The following is an 18,373-nucleotide window of genomic DNA, read 5'->3' as shown; positions in this document are numbered from 1 at the left end:
ACATTGGTGTCGTAACGTTACAATAACCACTATACGATTACAAAAACAAGACGTGGATGGAAAAACGTGTCAAAATCATGTTTTTATTAATGAAACCGGGAATAGTTCTCGTTTAGTCGTAATAATTCATTAAAAGGGTAACTGCTCCTAACCTATTTCATGAATCTGGGTCTTTTGTATATAAATAAACAAAGTGCAATGCTGTGTTAGATCTGTCAATTTTATTCATGATCACATGATGAAATAAATGAATGAAGGAATAAAAAAGACAGGTCATAGAAATAAAATAATATTTAGTGATAATAAATGTAATATAAAATATATATAATCGATTTACAATATATGGATATAATTAACTAATAAATAAATTAATTAGACATTTGAATCGATAAATCTAAATTACATTATCTTTAAACTTCAATCTTAATCAAGTTATTTAAAAATAATCATAGGAACATTTAAAATACATGTACCTATTTGTGAAATGAAAACCTGTAGCCGGTGAATAGAATGAATTTCAATGAAAAAATAAGATCTAATTAACCTGTGATAAAATATATCACTAATTATATTTTATATTATGTATTACAGATACTTTTATAGATACTTTATAACAATAAATAACATTGTTATATTCAGTAGTATATTCTAACTATATAACTCTATATTCTAGTATACGAATTGTCAATAATTGTAATATCTCGTCCAAAAAAAAATTGACCGGTCAACATTTGTTTTTTAATATTGACCGGCTAGGATTGATATCTAGAAAGTATCCCCTCTATTTCAACTAATCGCCTCTGATAGTTTGATTCGTAAACGGTGACGTAATTAAGTAAATTTGTCATAATATACAATCGGTCAAAGCAAGTAGACAAGGGACGGGCAATGCGACGATTTAAGCTATCACAAGAAATTTAAGGATTTGCAAATTATTGAGAAATAAAATCATTTATTACCTAATCAAGGAGATTTTGTTGTTCTATGACAGATTGAATATTTTCGTTTATTATACCCCTATAAAACAGTTACTATAAAACTCTATACGAAAAAAGTGCAGCATTTTGACTGTTGGACTGGAACTGTTACATGTAGATGGAAATGTTAAAATCGACTGTTAAAAAAGATTGTTGACCGGGGACGTCACATTTCCGCGAAAACGTGTTATTGATTAGAAGGGTATAACAAAACAGTTGTTGACTGCATGTGTCTAGGGCAACGGTTGATGTGTCGGACCGGCTCGCAGACTGTTGCCCGCGGCCTTCGGCCCTGGGCAATAGTTTGCGAGCCGGTCCGACACATCAACTGTTGCCTTTTACCCCAGTCAACAACTGCATACTATTTTGTATGTGTATTCGGGTTTGAAAGTGATATATTGAACTGCCGGACAATAGACTGCGATCTTTTTTTCTCATAACAAAACAAATGTTGACAGTCTTTTCGGCAACATTGATTTGCGTAGGACAATATTTCGTGCCTCGAGGGCTAATATTATCAATTTGCCCTCAACCCCTGTCAATATTTGTAAATTGTTACTAATTACTTATAACTTGCACTTATGACATATGTACAATTTCTACCAACTTAGATACTTTAAAATATGGACACTTGCTGCGGAGAACACTACATGTATACCAAAAAATGAAGCAAAATACAAACAATGAACTGGTTTGACAAAGTGTAATATCTGGGTTAATTTTTATGCAAAATATTATTATTTAAATCATGGGATAGGAAAACTCCGCATATTTTTCGAAAGCGATCTACCGGTGTTATATAGTGCCTTTTCCCCCTAGCCATCTTTTCCCCCGGAAAAATGGCTATATAGCAGTTCTTCCCCCCGGAAAAATGGCTATATAGCAGATTTTCCCCCACGGAAAGCTGACTATATAGTGGGCTTTCCCCCTTTTTATAGCCAGATTACCCCCACGGAAAACCTACTATATAGTGGATTCTCCCCCATTTTTACTTTCCGGCCATGTTTATTGCGGACCATTCGTGACAATAATTTGCAATAACTGATATGATATTAATTTCTCACAAAAAAGGATAATTATGGCATTTATTAATACATAGAATAAAATACATGGTTTTTCAACCCCAAATATGAACTAAGACATGCGCCTTCATAACATTCATGTGTCATAATCGTTTATTTCACATGTTCTCACATCTTTTTGGAACACCTTTTAGACGAATTTCGGAATACCTCGAAACTTTTTCATCTAATCGATGCTTATCTACAGTTTTAACTTCGACGTTATGAACACGTGAGAACACATTTGAGTGAAAATACGCCAGTTTGGAACTTTAATTTTCCAATGTATTAACATCAATGTATAAGTTTCTCCCATGGAACTAACTGACCAATCTTAACTTAATTTTGTAGAGGAAGGGAATAAGAAGTGGAAATTTATTACTCCCTTCGTCCAAAAGGCTATCAATTTTAAATCAATACCGTTAGAATTGACGATCTTAAAAACAATTATATATTTCTTCTTCTAAATATCAAACGGGAGATATGATGCAATGACATGATAATAAACTGAAATGTTTAAGTTTTACTTTGATTGATGGGGTTCTAAATCATAGGTAAGGGGTATTTTAATTATGTATTAAAGGCATGATTGTGTAAAGTTAGTGTGTACCATTTCGTTTTAAAGTTACGCATATTCATATTTTTAAGCACATTTCTACAAAACGCGAGATATTATGATATAAACATTTTAAAAAACAATGAAATGTCTTCACAACCAGAACAATGTGGGTATCTTTGCATGTTACGTTGGAAAATGTGAAATGGAGCCTGAACTAACTTTATGTTTATATTGTCACTCACTATTTGCTAAATTTTCCACTTTTAAGTTTGCAACGTGATTTATAAATGTACAATTTTGAAAACGATGCCATATAAATCAAGACGATTCAATTACCTAAACATTTATACTATTTGTTTCATATTTTTGCAATAAAGATTTACTTGTGTACCATATTATTTCTTCGAACAATTAAACAAGGGTAATAAAAAAACAACATCAAAACCCCAAAAAACAACAAACACATATATTGTGATGAGCTGACTTTTTTTTTTTTTTACTTCTAATCAACTAACAAGTAAAAAAGTCGCTTATGCGCTTAGGTTGGTTATCCATTTTTTATTTTCGGTTTCTCCTTTTATGAATAAAAGTTCATTGATTTATTTATCTAATTATTTATTATATCATAAGTCATCTCATGAATTGATTAAATGTTTTGAAGAATAATGAATTTTACCCGCGTACCTTTTAAAAAAATTTTGTTAGAAAATTTAAAAAAAAGCAGCAGAATTAAACGTAAGTTTCAATCATTTGATAAAGAAATATATTAGTGATTGTGTATTTTTAAATGATGTTTTTTACTTTCAAATGACCGTAAAAATAAGTTAATATGATCATCTATAGTTTTTGAGATATGGGGCCCTAAAAAATACATATTCTTTATAATTGGATTTCAAACATCGGGCTCGAAAACAGCAAAGGCTCCTACCCTGCATGGGGGCTTAAATTTTCGGTGTCATCTACTAGTGGTATAATTTATCATTATCACTGTGAAAATATGATTAATTGGTCATCTCTAGAATTTGAAATTCGGGTCCCCACTTATAGAACACTATTCAATCATTATAATGGGGTTTTAAACATCGTGCCCTGAAACATCAAAGGCCCCTACCCTGAGTGCTGAAATTTTCAGAGTCATCTTCAAGTGGTAAACCACTGCGACTATAAAAATATGGTGATATGGTTATCTCTAGTTTATGAGACATTGGACCCTAAAGAATATGCACTATAATTATTATAATAGGATTTTAAAAATCGGGCTCTGAAACATCGGAAACAAAATTTCTCTAAAACAGGGGTTTAGCCTGGATGAAAACAGACAGTCTGATAGATTTATCAAAAAATTCCTAAAACATTCTCGCTTAATACAATTTCAGAACACAGAATTATGCATATAAGTGTATAACTTGTAAAACTTTTTTCAATAAATTACCTTAATTAAGTTCTATGTGTAATTCCATTACACACATGTTCAACTTTCAGCATTGTCTATAAAAATAATAAATCGGCAAAACGAAACTTAACCTGTACAGATGAATGCAACCTGGGAGTGTAGAACCATTGATTTTAATCCTTACTGGATTTCCATAAATATTTTTTATAAAATCTGAACCAAAAACGTGAGGGAGAAACCCTACTATGGGGGAAAACTACTATATAGTAGCTTTTCCCCCCGGGGGAAAAGTCTACTATATAGTAGGTTTTCCGGGGGGAAAAGCTACTATGGGGGAAAAACTGCTATACAACACCGGTACTCAATAGTCAAAGAGAGATAACTGTTTTTAGAAAACAGTAAAAAATTGAAACGGCAGTAATTATGATTATGATAATTATGATGCACTAAGCACATTGATGAAAAAGTTTTCGGGTCTTTTTTTTCTTTGAAACGTCGGTGAAAAGAAAACTTATTAAATTCAGTTCTTATCATTTGAAAATCATTTTCAAATCTTAAAGCGTGAAGTGTCATTAATCAAATATGTAAATAATGTACAGTAGGTGAAGCGGCGCGTATGCATATGAGTACACAACAATAACAGCAAAAATATTAAAACTGGATATAAGCCTTAAGCTGATGCAGAGCGATGAAGCTGAATTTGATGGATTAAACACGAATAGAAAATTGAAATATGAACCGGATGAATTGAAAACGAAAGGAAAAAAATACAAGTGATGGATTGTGATATTATTTACTGTGCATCAAGATTTTGTAAAACTGGTTTAAATGTGAATTAGATAACCATGATGCAAGTAGACGCTACTTTGGAAGAAAGTAGTTGGTATGGCGACAAAGAATAGTATGTATGTGCGTAAATGTTGTGGTAACTAGATAGCCAGTGCGGTACTTTATTGGTATCTGCCGCTTGGAATACGCTAAAGAAGTTGATACACTACACATAGCTTTGTTTACGAGGCTTTATTCTGATGGCTGATCAAGTACATGTGTTAATTTAAAACTAATTGTTAGCAAATCTGAACAGCAGTGTTACTGTGAAAGTGCATCGCCCACTATGTTCAGTATCATTATTTTTAAAACAGCCAGCCTTTCCGTATATGTTAATCGTCGCCTTAAGAATCTAGTAATGTGAACAGTAAAACTCGTTTACTATGAACACTAATATAGCGAATTCTGGAATATAGCGACGTTTTGTTGGGCAAAATTCCTAACAAATATTTGCAAACTTTTAGGATTATATCTAGCTCGTTTATAAAGATTTAACGGATAAAGCGAATTGACTTTAAGTCCTTCAGAGCTGAATAATTATAGTAAATTTACATCGTTTACAACGAAGTATTTTATAGTTTAAAAAACTTAGCAGTACCCATTGAAACAATTGTTTGAATGAGTTTATTTTCATATCAATCACTAAATAACCGTTTAAAATTATTTATGGATTTTATTTCATGCCACAATAAGCTCAAATGGTAGCCATTTGAAAGAAAACATGTATACAGCAAATTCGCCATAATAATTATTACTAGCTCTTTGTATGAGGAATAAAAGAATCACTCTTTGAGTATCATGAGGTGATAATTTGGGTCGGGCGTGATTGAATCCAAAAAAAGCTCGAAGGGCTTTATGATAGATTTGATCAGGCCCCGAAAGACATTATTATCACCTCATAATATTCAAAGAATGATTCCTTATTACTTATATTTATATAATTTTAAGCAATCGTACGATTAAATATGAGTAAGCAAACCCTTTTGGCGCCTGAATTTTGCGTCATTTGAAGTTATGGATTTTGTAGTACAAAATCGATACGTAGTGTTATCTCAGGCAAAGACACTGGAAAATGTAAATAACAGATAAAACGAATTACAGATAATGCGAAGTATTTCCACTGGTTCCTGAGACTTTGATATAACCGAGTTTTTCTGTATTGTTTATATGTCAAGCTTAAACTTGAACATTTTGATATTTATCAAGCTGTTTTTTGTTTTTTACAATTAAACAGACATAACTTTTTTTTTATTTATTTCACATTACAAATCAGCAAATTTGTCAAGCTTTAACTTGAACATTTTGATATTTATAAAGCTGTTTTTTTTGTTTTTGTTTTTTTTTTACAATTAAACAGACATAACTTTTTTTTTTATTTCACATTACAAATCAGCACATTAACAAAATCCAACTATCTCGGGCAAAGAAAGTTAATAATAGAGTAATATTACATGTATTATAACAATTACAGCATAACTGCAAAGTTCACAATATTAATTCTAAACATTTGTATTTTTGACATATTTACAAGTACATCGATATTGTATCTGATATTGTTCTTCAAATATAAAACTAATTCATTATATCTCTCTGTTTTCTTTTGAGACCTACAACACATTTTATATTCAAATATCTTGTATGCTATGAATGACACAACAGTATTAAAATAGCGTATTTTTGTATTTCTCTCAAAATAAAAACCCAAAATAACATGTTTCCACTGTATATAAAATCCTATAACTAAGCTTAAAGTTGACCATATCATCTTAACATGTTCACACTCAAAAATCAAATGTTTTACATCTTCAATTTCGCTACACATATTACAAGAAGCAGAAGACCGATATATAAACAGACATAACTTTATACTTTGTTGACAGTGTTTATTTTGGAAATTCCCGTTCTATAAATAGTGTTAAATCAAAACAGTTTAGAAAAGTACACTGTATATCCGGCAAAATTTTATTGATGCAGGTATCAAAGAAATATTTCGACCATTCAGATGCGCTAATGTCTCGTCAAACTGATAAATATTAAATGATAATGAGTTCAAATCCTATAATGTGTTTTCAAGTAGTCTTTTAAGATAGGTCTCAAAGTATCAACCAATACAACTGTTATGTTTGCATACTGTTTGAAATATATTTCTCCCATTGTTTTGTCTCTCTAACATTTAGTCTGAAATTGTTATTAATCATGTTATTATTTGTTTTAAAAGAAAATGAAAATCAAATAAAAATGTTTTTTAATGCTTTTGCATTTTATAAATCTATAGTAAGTGTACTATCTGAAGACAACTTTAACAATAATACAGTGATGTATATAATTTATATACACATGTAAATGTAAATTAAAAGTACAGTTAGTCAAACTCTAGTATTATCATGATGTGTTGATGGACAGTATTTTCAATTTAAAGAATAAAAATGACACTCTGTAGATTTTTCTTCAAATAAACAAATGTTTTGCATTGTACTCATACATTTTCATTTTTTTTATCCATATTATTTTAAGGAAAAGTACCTAGGGAATAAACTCAACTAACTAAGAAAATATACTTTAGTTCACCAGTTGGTATATACAAGATTTAAGTGCTATAACATACATAGTCAATATTAAATGGCAATCGCGCACTAACTGAACACGTATAACAATGAAACATTACTATAGTTGGTTTCTTGTTGTTGAGAGGAAAACTATTTCAGCATTCTCGTATGTTGAATTGTTTCCGGGAACATTATTATGATTTGTTTCCATGCCAGTAGTCCAGTGTTGTCGATCATATAAACACAATGCGAAGTATGCGCAGATTAAAAATATGTCAACATATCCAAAAACTTGAATACACATGAGTATATTGGTATTTACTGTCCTTGGCTGCTGATAAATAGTGCCTGTTTTGTTGTTCTCTATTGACAAGGTGTTGTTTTCTACAACAAGCGAAAAGTTCTGTATGGCGTGGAAAGTTGATCGTGTTGCTGTCATTTTGTCGTCTGGATAAAAACAACAACAATTTGCAAATTTAGTTAATGATACTTATACTTCCATGTATGTCAGTAAAAATATTATTCACCATAGGATCATCTGCATTGTCATATTGTAGCGTATAATACATTTTGTATTAACCTTTGTTTCAATGATAACAGTGCCTCTGAGGTCATTGTAAATCGAATTATGCAGTATACTGAATGAATGAATCAGTAAGATACAAAAGATTATGTACATTACAAAAAAACTATGATCTCATGATCTGTTATAAACTGACCGAACAATTATAAACAATATAACAAAAATATCAAATAATATACATGCTTTTTCAAATCATTTACATTTTCATTTACAGCGGATTTGATTGCAAATATTTTCAATATCTTTACCTGTGGTTGGACCAACACATCCATTAGAAACATTACATAAGTCTTTGGTACAGTTGCATAATTGTTGACAATCTACTCCATACAGAGGATAAGGACACACAGTTGTACAGTTGATCCCATTGTAACCTGGCATACATTCTAAACAAGTCGAAATATGTTAAGCTATTAAATATCTAAATAAGATTATATCATTATCTAAAGATCAATATTTATATGCTCGTTAGCCGTGTAATCGTCGATAAATTATTGTTGGTAATTCATTAATTTTATTTGTGGAATGTTTGTTGTCGACCAATTATAAAAAAAAAAAAGAACGCACTTTCACATTGTTGAGTCACTGTATTCCATGAAGAACCCGGGCAGCACCCTTTGTAAAAACTACATTTAAAAAAAAAATAGAAAAAGATAAGAAGTCAATAACATTCTCAAGAGAATGGATAAGAGTATTCATTAAATTTATGGAATCCGAACATTCATTTGCTTCTAATTCGTTCGTGAGCGATAAAGGCCCTGTCACATGCATCAAGCTGCGCCCCACGGCGTGTTCACGGCGTTTGAAATTTATGGAATCGCCGTAGGATCGCAAGGAGAATTTAAAAAAAATGAATAGTTTTATTTGAAAATTTTGAGATGTCACTTACAAGTTTGAGATGTCACGGTGTCCTGACGACGACCGAGGCGTTCTCACGGAGCTCACACGGCGTGTAACTGCGTTTCCACGGAGTTCTACTTCGCGATTAACTGCGCTCTCGCTGAGTCTCCGCCGAGCGCTCATAACGTGTTAAGAGTTTTTACCGCGCGTCCACGGCGTGCACTGCGCGCTGACTGTGCACAAGACGTTTTTTTTACTTCTTGGTAGGTTAATTTTAATTTGTACAATTGTATGGGAAACAAAAAAGAATTTACAACTAGTAAATAAATGATTAAGAAAATGTTTTGATTTTATGAAAAGGTACATTGTAATTGAAACATAACTACTTCTAAACAATTTGTGAGGGAGTAGGACAAAACTCTTAGTAGTCAGGTCTACAAAAAAGATCCGTTATTAGTTGTTAGAAAAGATGTCAAAAAACATCAGAACCAAATGGCATGAATTTCATCTACGTCCATTGATAGGTCTTAAAATATTAGCAAATGCTACTTTTTACATAGTCATCTTCATCCAGTTTGATAATTTTTACATCGCTTGCTATTTTACAACAGCCATCGTTCGAGTTTTCGTGATCTTGATGACAACACACTAGAAAGGGAGCGCGGTATAAACGCAGAAGAAACGTCACGAGAGCGCGATGAACGCAGCAACATTTCTTTGGGGTCGCTGTGGTTCACAGCAGCCAAATGAAAAACATCTTGTTTAAACGCTGTGAATGCGCACTGACAGTGCGATAGAGACGCAGTGAGATCCCAAAGGACTCCGTGAGGTCCGTGCAAACGCAATGACTATCACTGCGTCTACACTGCGATTAGCTGCGTTCCTTGAGCGCGCTGATGGAGCTCTCGTGGCGCTTTTGGGTATCATACAGCGCTGTCACAGCGACCTCACTACGCTTCTACGGCGTGTTTATCAGAACGCAGAGCCACAGCGTGAACTATGTGCATGTTCAAATGCGCACCGTCGCATTCTAAAATGTTCAAGGCGATCCCACTGCGACGGTCGAAGATGCCGTTACGTTGTTACGACGCTGTAGGAGACTCTACTGTGTTTACCTTGGCGTTTTACATTATTTAAGGACGCAGCGGGATCGCCATGAGGACGCAGCTCCGGTGTGACAGGGGTTTAACTTAAGCTCTTAGCAATTATTCTGATCATTTTACTTACCCTTCACATCCGATACCTTCACATATTGAGCACATTGATAATACTGATATTAATGTTGCTAATTTTTCAAAGTAATCCAGTTCTGAATGAGTTAGATTTGCGACCATTCTGATTGAAATTGAAAACACCAACTGAGGAAATCACAATAAATGGTTTTAAATAATCCTAATGAGTGGTCTACTTCCCTCTTCCTTCCTTCTGCGATAAGCAAATTAATGTTGATCGTTTGCACTATATGTGTACAGCACATACATTTTATCATATAAAAAGATTGTTTGGAATCGGGTTGCTTTGAACTCAAAAAACAAATTGTAAAAAAGAAATTATTCTGTTTGCATTGCATATGCTATAATTTTTTTGATGATGGTGATACCTGAACATTTGACTTACATGTCTACTGCATGACCACTTTGAGTGGATGAATTATTTGGTTTTTAGCTGAGCTTTTTAGAAAGCAAAGTCTTGGCAGATGTGAGCAGGTAAATTGTCACTACAAGTAGCAAAGTTGCAAACTAAGGACAAACAACAACAACAACAACAATAAACAATCTCATTTTTAACTTGATAACTGTTGTTAAGGTTTTGACTGATCATTTGAGATACATTAGTAATAAATCGTAATCATTGATAGCGTGCAGTATATTTTTTCTGTTTTAAATAGCGTGCAGTATATTTTTTCTCTTTTAAATAGCGTGCAGTATATTTTTTCTGTTTTAAATAAGTAATATTTTTTAGCTATCTCGATCAAAATAAATAACTTGTTAAAGTCATGGAAAAAATAGTTCCTTATTGTTATGAGTTCTGTCTGGCACAACTGGGAATGTAATTCACAATTAAAATCAACTGCAGTGAGACAAAGAAAAAAATAGAGATTTATTTTTAAAAAAGAAAGGGAGAGAAAGAGATTTTATCAATACATTTCAGTGCATGATTTCTGTAAAATTATACCTGATAATGATGTGTCTGATATATCCATATTAAATTCAACATTGATCATCATAATTTAATGTCACGTTGAGATAACAAACATGTATTATTGTATTAATTTGATCTTCTCTGTATGAAGATCGTAATTTTCTTTAATAGTATTTCTTCTACAATTTTTTAGTTATACTTACATTCGTGTATTAGCAAATACACACAGTCTGTGTTTCTTGAAAATAGTTTCATATATTATATGCTTTTTATAAAGAACTATGAACTGTGAAATGTCAAATACGCGACTAGGGATTCACCCCTGTTTTGCTCTCAATGGAGTGAAAATATTGTATACTTGTAACTTGAAGTTATTATTATATACTTATGAGCTGTACGGCCCAAAGTTCAACATTCGAACAACTTTATTATCAATATTTATAAATGCATCAGTTTTACGTATAAAAAATCACAGAAGAGTTTATTTGTTTGATGAATTTGATTTGATATAAACCAAAATTGTCAAACTATACCCAAGGTATTTTTAAAGTTTCAACAGCAAATAGCTACACGGATCACAACACCTGTTTCATGAACAATTTCAAAAAATGCAAATCAGGAACATAGTCTAATGTTATCTATTATAAGAAGAAGTGCTGGTAAAATTGATCACAATGACAATGTTTTATGACAGTTGCAACTCAATTTCTACATGATAGGCATAAGATATAATATCTTTTTGTGTTTTAGAAATAAGTATGCATATAATAAATACTCAATTAAATATAGTTATTACAATAAGAAAACAGCTTAAAACCACCTTAAGTTAATTATCCAATTAAGTCAAAAAGAGATTCATTAAAACAATATTAAATTTGAATGTGCTATTTCATTTATGTGAATAGTTCTGACAATGATTGTGAGTACTGCTGTATGACCTGCAATTTGCAAAATATAAGAATTCCGGGTAAAGCAATTGCTTTCTGCATTCAATGAAGGGACAACAGTAGTAACGAGCCATGACAGCAATATGTTATTGTAAGCAATAGAACAAAAGATCTCCTGAAAATATCCCATATTTACTTACTATATGATTTGTTCTGAGTCACACCCATTTGATAGGCTAATGTACAGCATGTGTTCAGAGTAAACATGTTGTCTAACCCATTATTTAATGTTTTGTTTTTTGAACGTAGAGATGAGGTCACACGTGTACCCCACAAGACCAGCAATGACAAGCACAGTATCAATCTTAAAATAAACAAACATGTAAAAGGTATACAATTTCTAATACTGCACACTCTTACAGGATTAAAAGAAGAATGGAAATTTTTAAAATGCAATCGAACATATATTATATAGCTCTTTTTTGGAGGGGTAGGGGGGGGAGGGGGGTCCACAAAGTTAGCGTTTTGTTCATTCAGGGTTTATTATTAATTTTGGTTGATATCATTTTGATCCAAATATTTTAATAAGAAGCTTTGTAGTATATTTTTATCAGACTGAAAGTAAACACATATCTCAAGTCGGTATAGCGAGGCAGTAAAATTTGATATCCGATTAAGACTTCACAAACTTCATTCTTTTCACAAAAATGATTTTTTTATGTAAATATTTGAAAAAAGGTATACTCTATAAACAATTAATATTGATACACTGTACAGATGTTAGCAAAAAATATAAATTAGACAATTATCTATACGTAATTCGATCAGATGTCGGATAAAATAACACTAGCTGTGTCTTATCGCTGGGATTAATGACGCACATAAACTGAGAAAACGAATTCTAAATAGTATCAAAATAACCAACTTCTGATTAATAGTAATGTTTGGTTTTAAATATTCATAAGTTCTATTTAATCAGATAATGATACGTACATGTAAATGAATCTGTAACACTGTGTGCATGTAATAACTACCATCGTTTTAACCATGTTCTCAACCTTTGATATGTTTATTGATTATGAAAAAAACCCTCAAAACGGCGGTCTCGTCGAAATTCGGCTAGTATATAACGTTAAGTTGTTTTAAAAGTATGTTTTCCTTTTGCTTTTAGGAAAGCAGAAATATAAAATGTTGATCAAAAATGTATTTTTCGCCATGTTCAAGCCAACTAAGCAAGAAAAGTGATAGCTATCATATTGTATTCCCAATAATTCAACACAGCTGTTCAAAACTAATGATTGTATACACAATATTTTAATATAATTTTTGCGTCTTCTATTTGGAAACATGCAAACACCCTACTTACAGTCATATCATGCATATTTTTTTAGTATTTTATGTTACGCTATGGTATGCGATTTTAATGATATGCTGTGAGATTTATAAGCAACGCTATGCGATTTGGATGCTATGCTATGAGAAATGGAAATGAAGGGCTTAATGATATGGTATGCTATGCTATGATATGGTATGCTATGATATTTGAACAAAAACACCTCCATACACAGAAGAATTCCACACATTTCGAAGTAAGTTAATAAGAAGCCAAAGTGTACCACAAATCTATTATGTGAACATTTATTTTTTCAAATAAAAACATTTAAAACCGGATTAAAATAATGTTGTATACTAAGATATGGCATGCTATGGTGTGATATGACGAATGCGATTCTATGGGATTGCATGCTATGGGATGAGATTCCAATGCTATGCTATGAAATTTCAATGTTATGCTATGGTGAATGTTGTAAAAGTTATGCTTGAACTTACTGTAATATCCAGTTATTTCCCCCGGTACAATATCTTAATTCAGTCGATCTATGATAGAATATCGATTATTTGACCTTATGTTGTTTTCAAAATATAGTTATCAAGCTATAGTTCTCTCTTTTTTTCTCTCTGCATCATTCACCCATAGCTTCTTTGACTTTTTCTTCACCGTCTGCCTCTATGTTATTCCCATCAATCCTTTTAAACATCCCCTCCTATTTATTTTTTTCTTTCTTTCCCTTTATTTTCACTTGAATTTTGTTCTATGTATAAAATGTTCATATATATGAATCAATATTTTTTATGTGTATATTATCATTGTTCATATAATGTGTAGTCTACGTCTATATAGGTTCTATACCACCGTTGTTGGATAATATCTTTATACATTTTTTATATCAAATGCAGCGAGAGAAAGAACAAATATTAAATTCATATAAAAAACGTAAACGGATATATTTTATCAAAACATTCAAGAACATGATTTCTGTACCACTAAAAGTATGTTGTGTAAAAGTGTACCTGATAGATACATTGTAAATATAATATTCTTGATTTGGTTTTAAAATGCAATATCTAAAAGTGAATCAGTTGTAATAATATTAAATGATCAACGAAAGTTTATTTATTTGATAAAAAAAACAGTCAACATATATTCAAGGTAATGAATATAAGGTATCATATTTTATCGAGTTTAAGAAACAAATGTGTATATATCAAATATAAAATTAGATATGTTCAATACTCAAAACCTCTAAAAATGAGAACTGCTCTTATCATTCAATTCACTTAAAGAGAGATACATCCAAACAATATTGTGAAACGGAATTGCTAATAAATGTTTTTTTATTACGTAATCAAAGGAAATTTGCTGTTTTATTACAAATTAAATATCTACGTTTATTTTGTACGTGTATGCGGGTTTTCTTAACTATTGAAACCGTTCTATTCAGATATTCAATAGACTGCGATCTATTAGGCCGCCGGTCAATAGACTGCAAACTCGGGCAATAGATCATACTGAGAGCTCTGTTCCCTGCACGTCAGGATTAATATTCGGGTCCATTGACTGCTCAAGCATTAAATAATTGTATACTAGTATGAACCTGTGTCAATGATTGAGAGTTTTTCCGTGTGAACCAGCAATGTTGAAAATATACGTTTTCGATATAGATCAATTGCTTCCTGCTTATCCACTTTCATAAGTCAATTAAAAAATACTAAGCATCTAAATTAATTACCAGTAATATCATTTATTCGAAGTATAAATGTATATTTGTCGACCAAAGATGACAAACAACCAATATAATCGTATTTGTTAAGGAATAATAACGTTACGACAATTATATTATTAATGTCTTACAAGAATGAAATGACAAAAGTAGTATATGGCTATGTTTAAAACAAACGAGTCAACAGACAGATATGCTGGGTGGTGCAATCATATTGAATGGGAAACTTATATTAAATACACTGAATCTGGCTGATTTAGGAAGTCTTTAATTAAACATTTAGATACGCCATTTGATCGTGCCATCGATGTTGAAAATATTTATAGCCAGGGTTGAATTTAGATGTAATTATAAGGGCTTGATACCAAGGCAACACTTTTAACATTCTATAATCTGTGACACAGTCACATAATTAATTGATCAGATATATGATACAATAAAACCCAGAAAATAACATATTTCATGACAGCAATGACGTTAATAGCATAAAAAGAAAAACCAGGTTAAACATCACTAAAAACTATTCTTTATCTAAACATTACATAGTTATGTATACTTTGGTTCCGAGTTGCACTCATTTTATAACATTAGACACAGAATGTGCCCAGAGTAAAAGTGATTGCTAACCCATTACTTAATATTATGATGTCATTTGAATGTAGAGAGGGAGTTACACGTGTACGTCACAAGATCATAAGTACAAACATATAGTAAAATTACTCCTTGTTATAGATAAGAGAAGACAGAGTTTTGAAGATGCATCAAACTTACATTACCTTTTGTATAGGGGTAGGGGGTACAAGGTATACAATCAGTTTTGGCGAATGTCATTTTGATGAATCCAATTTCCTTGATGAGGACCTTATTCAGTATTATTAGATAATTAATTAATAACATGTCGCCATGGTGAGGCTGTAAAATTTGATATCCGATCAAGACTACACACACTTCAAATTTATTGTTAATGAATGGTAAATAAATGCTTGAAAAAGGTTTAAACTATCAATAATCAATTTTAATTTTAATCTGCTGTTAGCAAAGACAATATAAATCAGGCAACTCTGGACCAGAGTTAATATTTGATCACATGTCTATTAAAACAACACAAGCTCACCTGGCCCCTGTCAGTCGGGTTACATGTAACAACACAGAGGAGTGAGAAAAGTGAAATTGTGAAAGTAGTATCTACATTCTGATATATGGTTATGTTTAGTTTAGATGTTCATTACTTTTTTAGTCATAGTGTTTGATATAAAGTAAATACATCACTAACACTGTATATATGATAGCAATTGCCATAATTTTAATCGTGCTAACAACATATGTAAAAATATTCATAAAATAAACCCCTAAAACCACATCCACGTTTAAACTTGGCTAAATGGTATTTTATTTTTTAAGCAAGAAAATGGTTTCTTTTGGATTTGAAAGAAATCAGAGTAAAATGGTGCTCAAAAATGTATTTTCTATGTTTTGTTCAAGCTAACTAAGCAATAATAGTGATAGATTTATAATGTTTCCCCCATAAATAAACGCAGCTGTTCAAAAGTGATGTTTGCATTTGCACAAGGAAAATGAAGGCAAAACGTTATTTTAGCAATTAAAATTATTTTCGTATTTAGGCGTTTCGTAGTTGGTAACGTGCTCACACCCTTTTTAACATCCAGTTTCTTTCTTAAATAATGTTTATGTTCAATACCGTATAGGAATTTTTAAATTTTAAGTTGTTAAACGGAAGCATTCGCCACCGTTTTATTTTTGCCCCTTACGCCTTAGTTTTAACGAGATAATTCAATGGCTAAAACATTTCTGTAAACCCATCTTAAGCTGAGATAACTCAAGACGGGACAAAACTTTTTCCGAGTGAAGAAGCGAAAATAAATTTGTATACAGTATATCATAAAATAACGATACTTTGTTCTTAATTTTATTTTTAAACAATTCTTATCGATAGCTATTTTTTACTCTCTCTCTCTCTCTCTCTTTCTCTCTCTCTCTTTCTTTCTTTCTTTTTTGGATAACTACTTTATGTCAACTCTTATCTTAACAATTTGCAACATATATGAATTGTATTTGTATATTTATTTTTAACAATGCCAACTAAACCATATCTAATAAAATTGTTAAAAGAAAGTTATATATTTTTATTAAGGTTATTAAGGGACTATATTTTGTGACAAACGGTTTTAAGGAAGAAAATGAACAATTGTCATAACTCAATAGTTTTAGAGTATTGTAACTTTAGCTTCCTAATTTTCAGCGTAGCCTAAACTTCCAGATAATTTGTGTATTAAGATATATTCATGTCCTGAAAAACATTTTGAACAATATTTTGATATTTCTATCGATATATTTTGACATATTTAGCTTATATTTCATAGAAGTCAAGATTTTTTTTTTTTACCTAAAATTAGCTTATTTCAAGTCATAACTTAATTTTTGAGAAGTGAACCCCATTTATTTTTCTTTTTTTACTTTGATATGAGAAATCAAATGTATAAATAAAATTATGTCTGTTTGTATACAACGTTTGGGAAAATGATATTACTCTTAATTTTTGATTTACGATATAATTCTATTACTCCATAATTTTGTAACAATCTTACATTTGCTGTTTGTATTCATTATATACTGGCATTTAAAGCCATAAGTAAAGCAATATAACAGAGGTAACAAATTCAAGAGAAGTGAAGGGCTTGCTAGTGCAAATAAATGTAAGACAAGTTGTATCGTGATTATTTTAAGGAGAAAAAAGACATGTAAGTGTCATGTAAGGACCAATCTTAGCCTAAATTACATGTTGCATCACGTATACACATCGTCTAGGAAATGACCACTTGCAATTGTAATTAGAAGACATTAATTTTATTATTACCCTCAATTTCAATTCACTTGTGATTAAATAGTACTCAAATTATCAAATTTATAAACTTGCACTCTCGCATCCGCCTTTAGTGATAACTGAATTAAAAAAAACGTTAGGACGTGTTGTCGAATAAGCACTACAAATGAGCAATTATTTGTTAAGAAAATATTATGTAAATGATATTTTCAAAATGTGAAAAGCAAAGATTTTTTAGGCAGTTTGACATTTGTATGATTGATATAGTTCTTCCGTATAGAATTTACTTGCTACTAAAATAAACATTCATATATCACTAATGGCTCTAAAAACCCCTATCCGTATGAAAACCCCCTGTCTTCCCATGTCACCCACTGTGTTTTCACTGTCATCCTCTGTGCGCCCATGTACACATCTCTTGTGAACCACTGTTCGCCCCTGTCACCCACTGTTCGCCCCTGTCACCCCCTGTAAGCCACTATTTACCCTGTGCATGCCCCTGACATCCCCTGTTCGGTCTAAGTAAATGAATAGCTTTTAATTAATTCAGGTTTTAAAAAAATCATATTTAGCATTCCTGTTTTAGACGGTGCTTATTTTCCTTTGCATTTCATAGAGGGCAATATTGTTACGGACGTGAAATGTTTGACTCC

The 18,373-nt window shown here is 31.4% G+C and overlaps 1 protein-coding gene across 1 annotated transcript; it reads right to left on the bottom strand.

Annotated features, from left to right (window-relative positions):
* Positions 1–7,223: 7,223 nt before the first annotated feature.
* Positions 7,224–10,129, bottom strand: LOC128168998 (platelet endothelial aggregation receptor 1-like). The gene is made up of 4 exons (XM_052835169.1): positions 10,015–10,129; positions 8,515–8,573; positions 8,196–8,333; positions 7,224–7,811 (listed from the first exon to the last, which is right to left on the bottom strand). Exons 1-4 carry the CDS (start codon positions 10,119–10,121, stop codon positions 7,483–7,485), a joined length of 633 nt encoding a protein of 210 aa, XP_052691129.1. The 5' UTR covers positions 10,122–10,129; the 3' UTR covers positions 7,224–7,482.
* Positions 10,130–18,373: the final 8,244 nt, after the last annotated feature.

Source organism: Crassostrea angulata, unplaced genomic scaffold (genome assembly GCF_025612915.1).
Source record: "Crassostrea angulata isolate pt1a10 unplaced genomic scaffold, ASM2561291v2 HiC_scaffold_77, whole genome shotgun sequence".
Taxonomy (NCBI): domain Eukaryota; kingdom Metazoa; phylum Mollusca; class Bivalvia; order Ostreida; family Ostreidae; genus Magallana; species Magallana angulata.
The sequence above is the reverse complement of the archived record's forward strand: the minus strand, read 5'-3'. Positions and strand labels throughout refer to the sequence as shown.

Excerpts from the sequence above, each read along its gene's own strand:
- LOC128168998 (XM_052835169.1), bottom strand. The coding sequence starts at position 10,121 with ATGGTCGCAAATCTAACTCATTCAGAACTGGATTACTTTGAAAAATTA. Across the intron at positions 8,574-10,014 it reads GAAGGTATCGGATGTGAAGG|TTTTTACAAAGGGTGCTGCC; the intron begins GTAAGTAAAATG and ends TTTTAAATGTAG. Across the intron at positions 7,812-8,195 it reads ATGTGTTGGTCCAACCACAG|ACGACAAAATGACAGCAACA; the intron begins GTAAAGATATTG and ends GTTTTTATCCAG.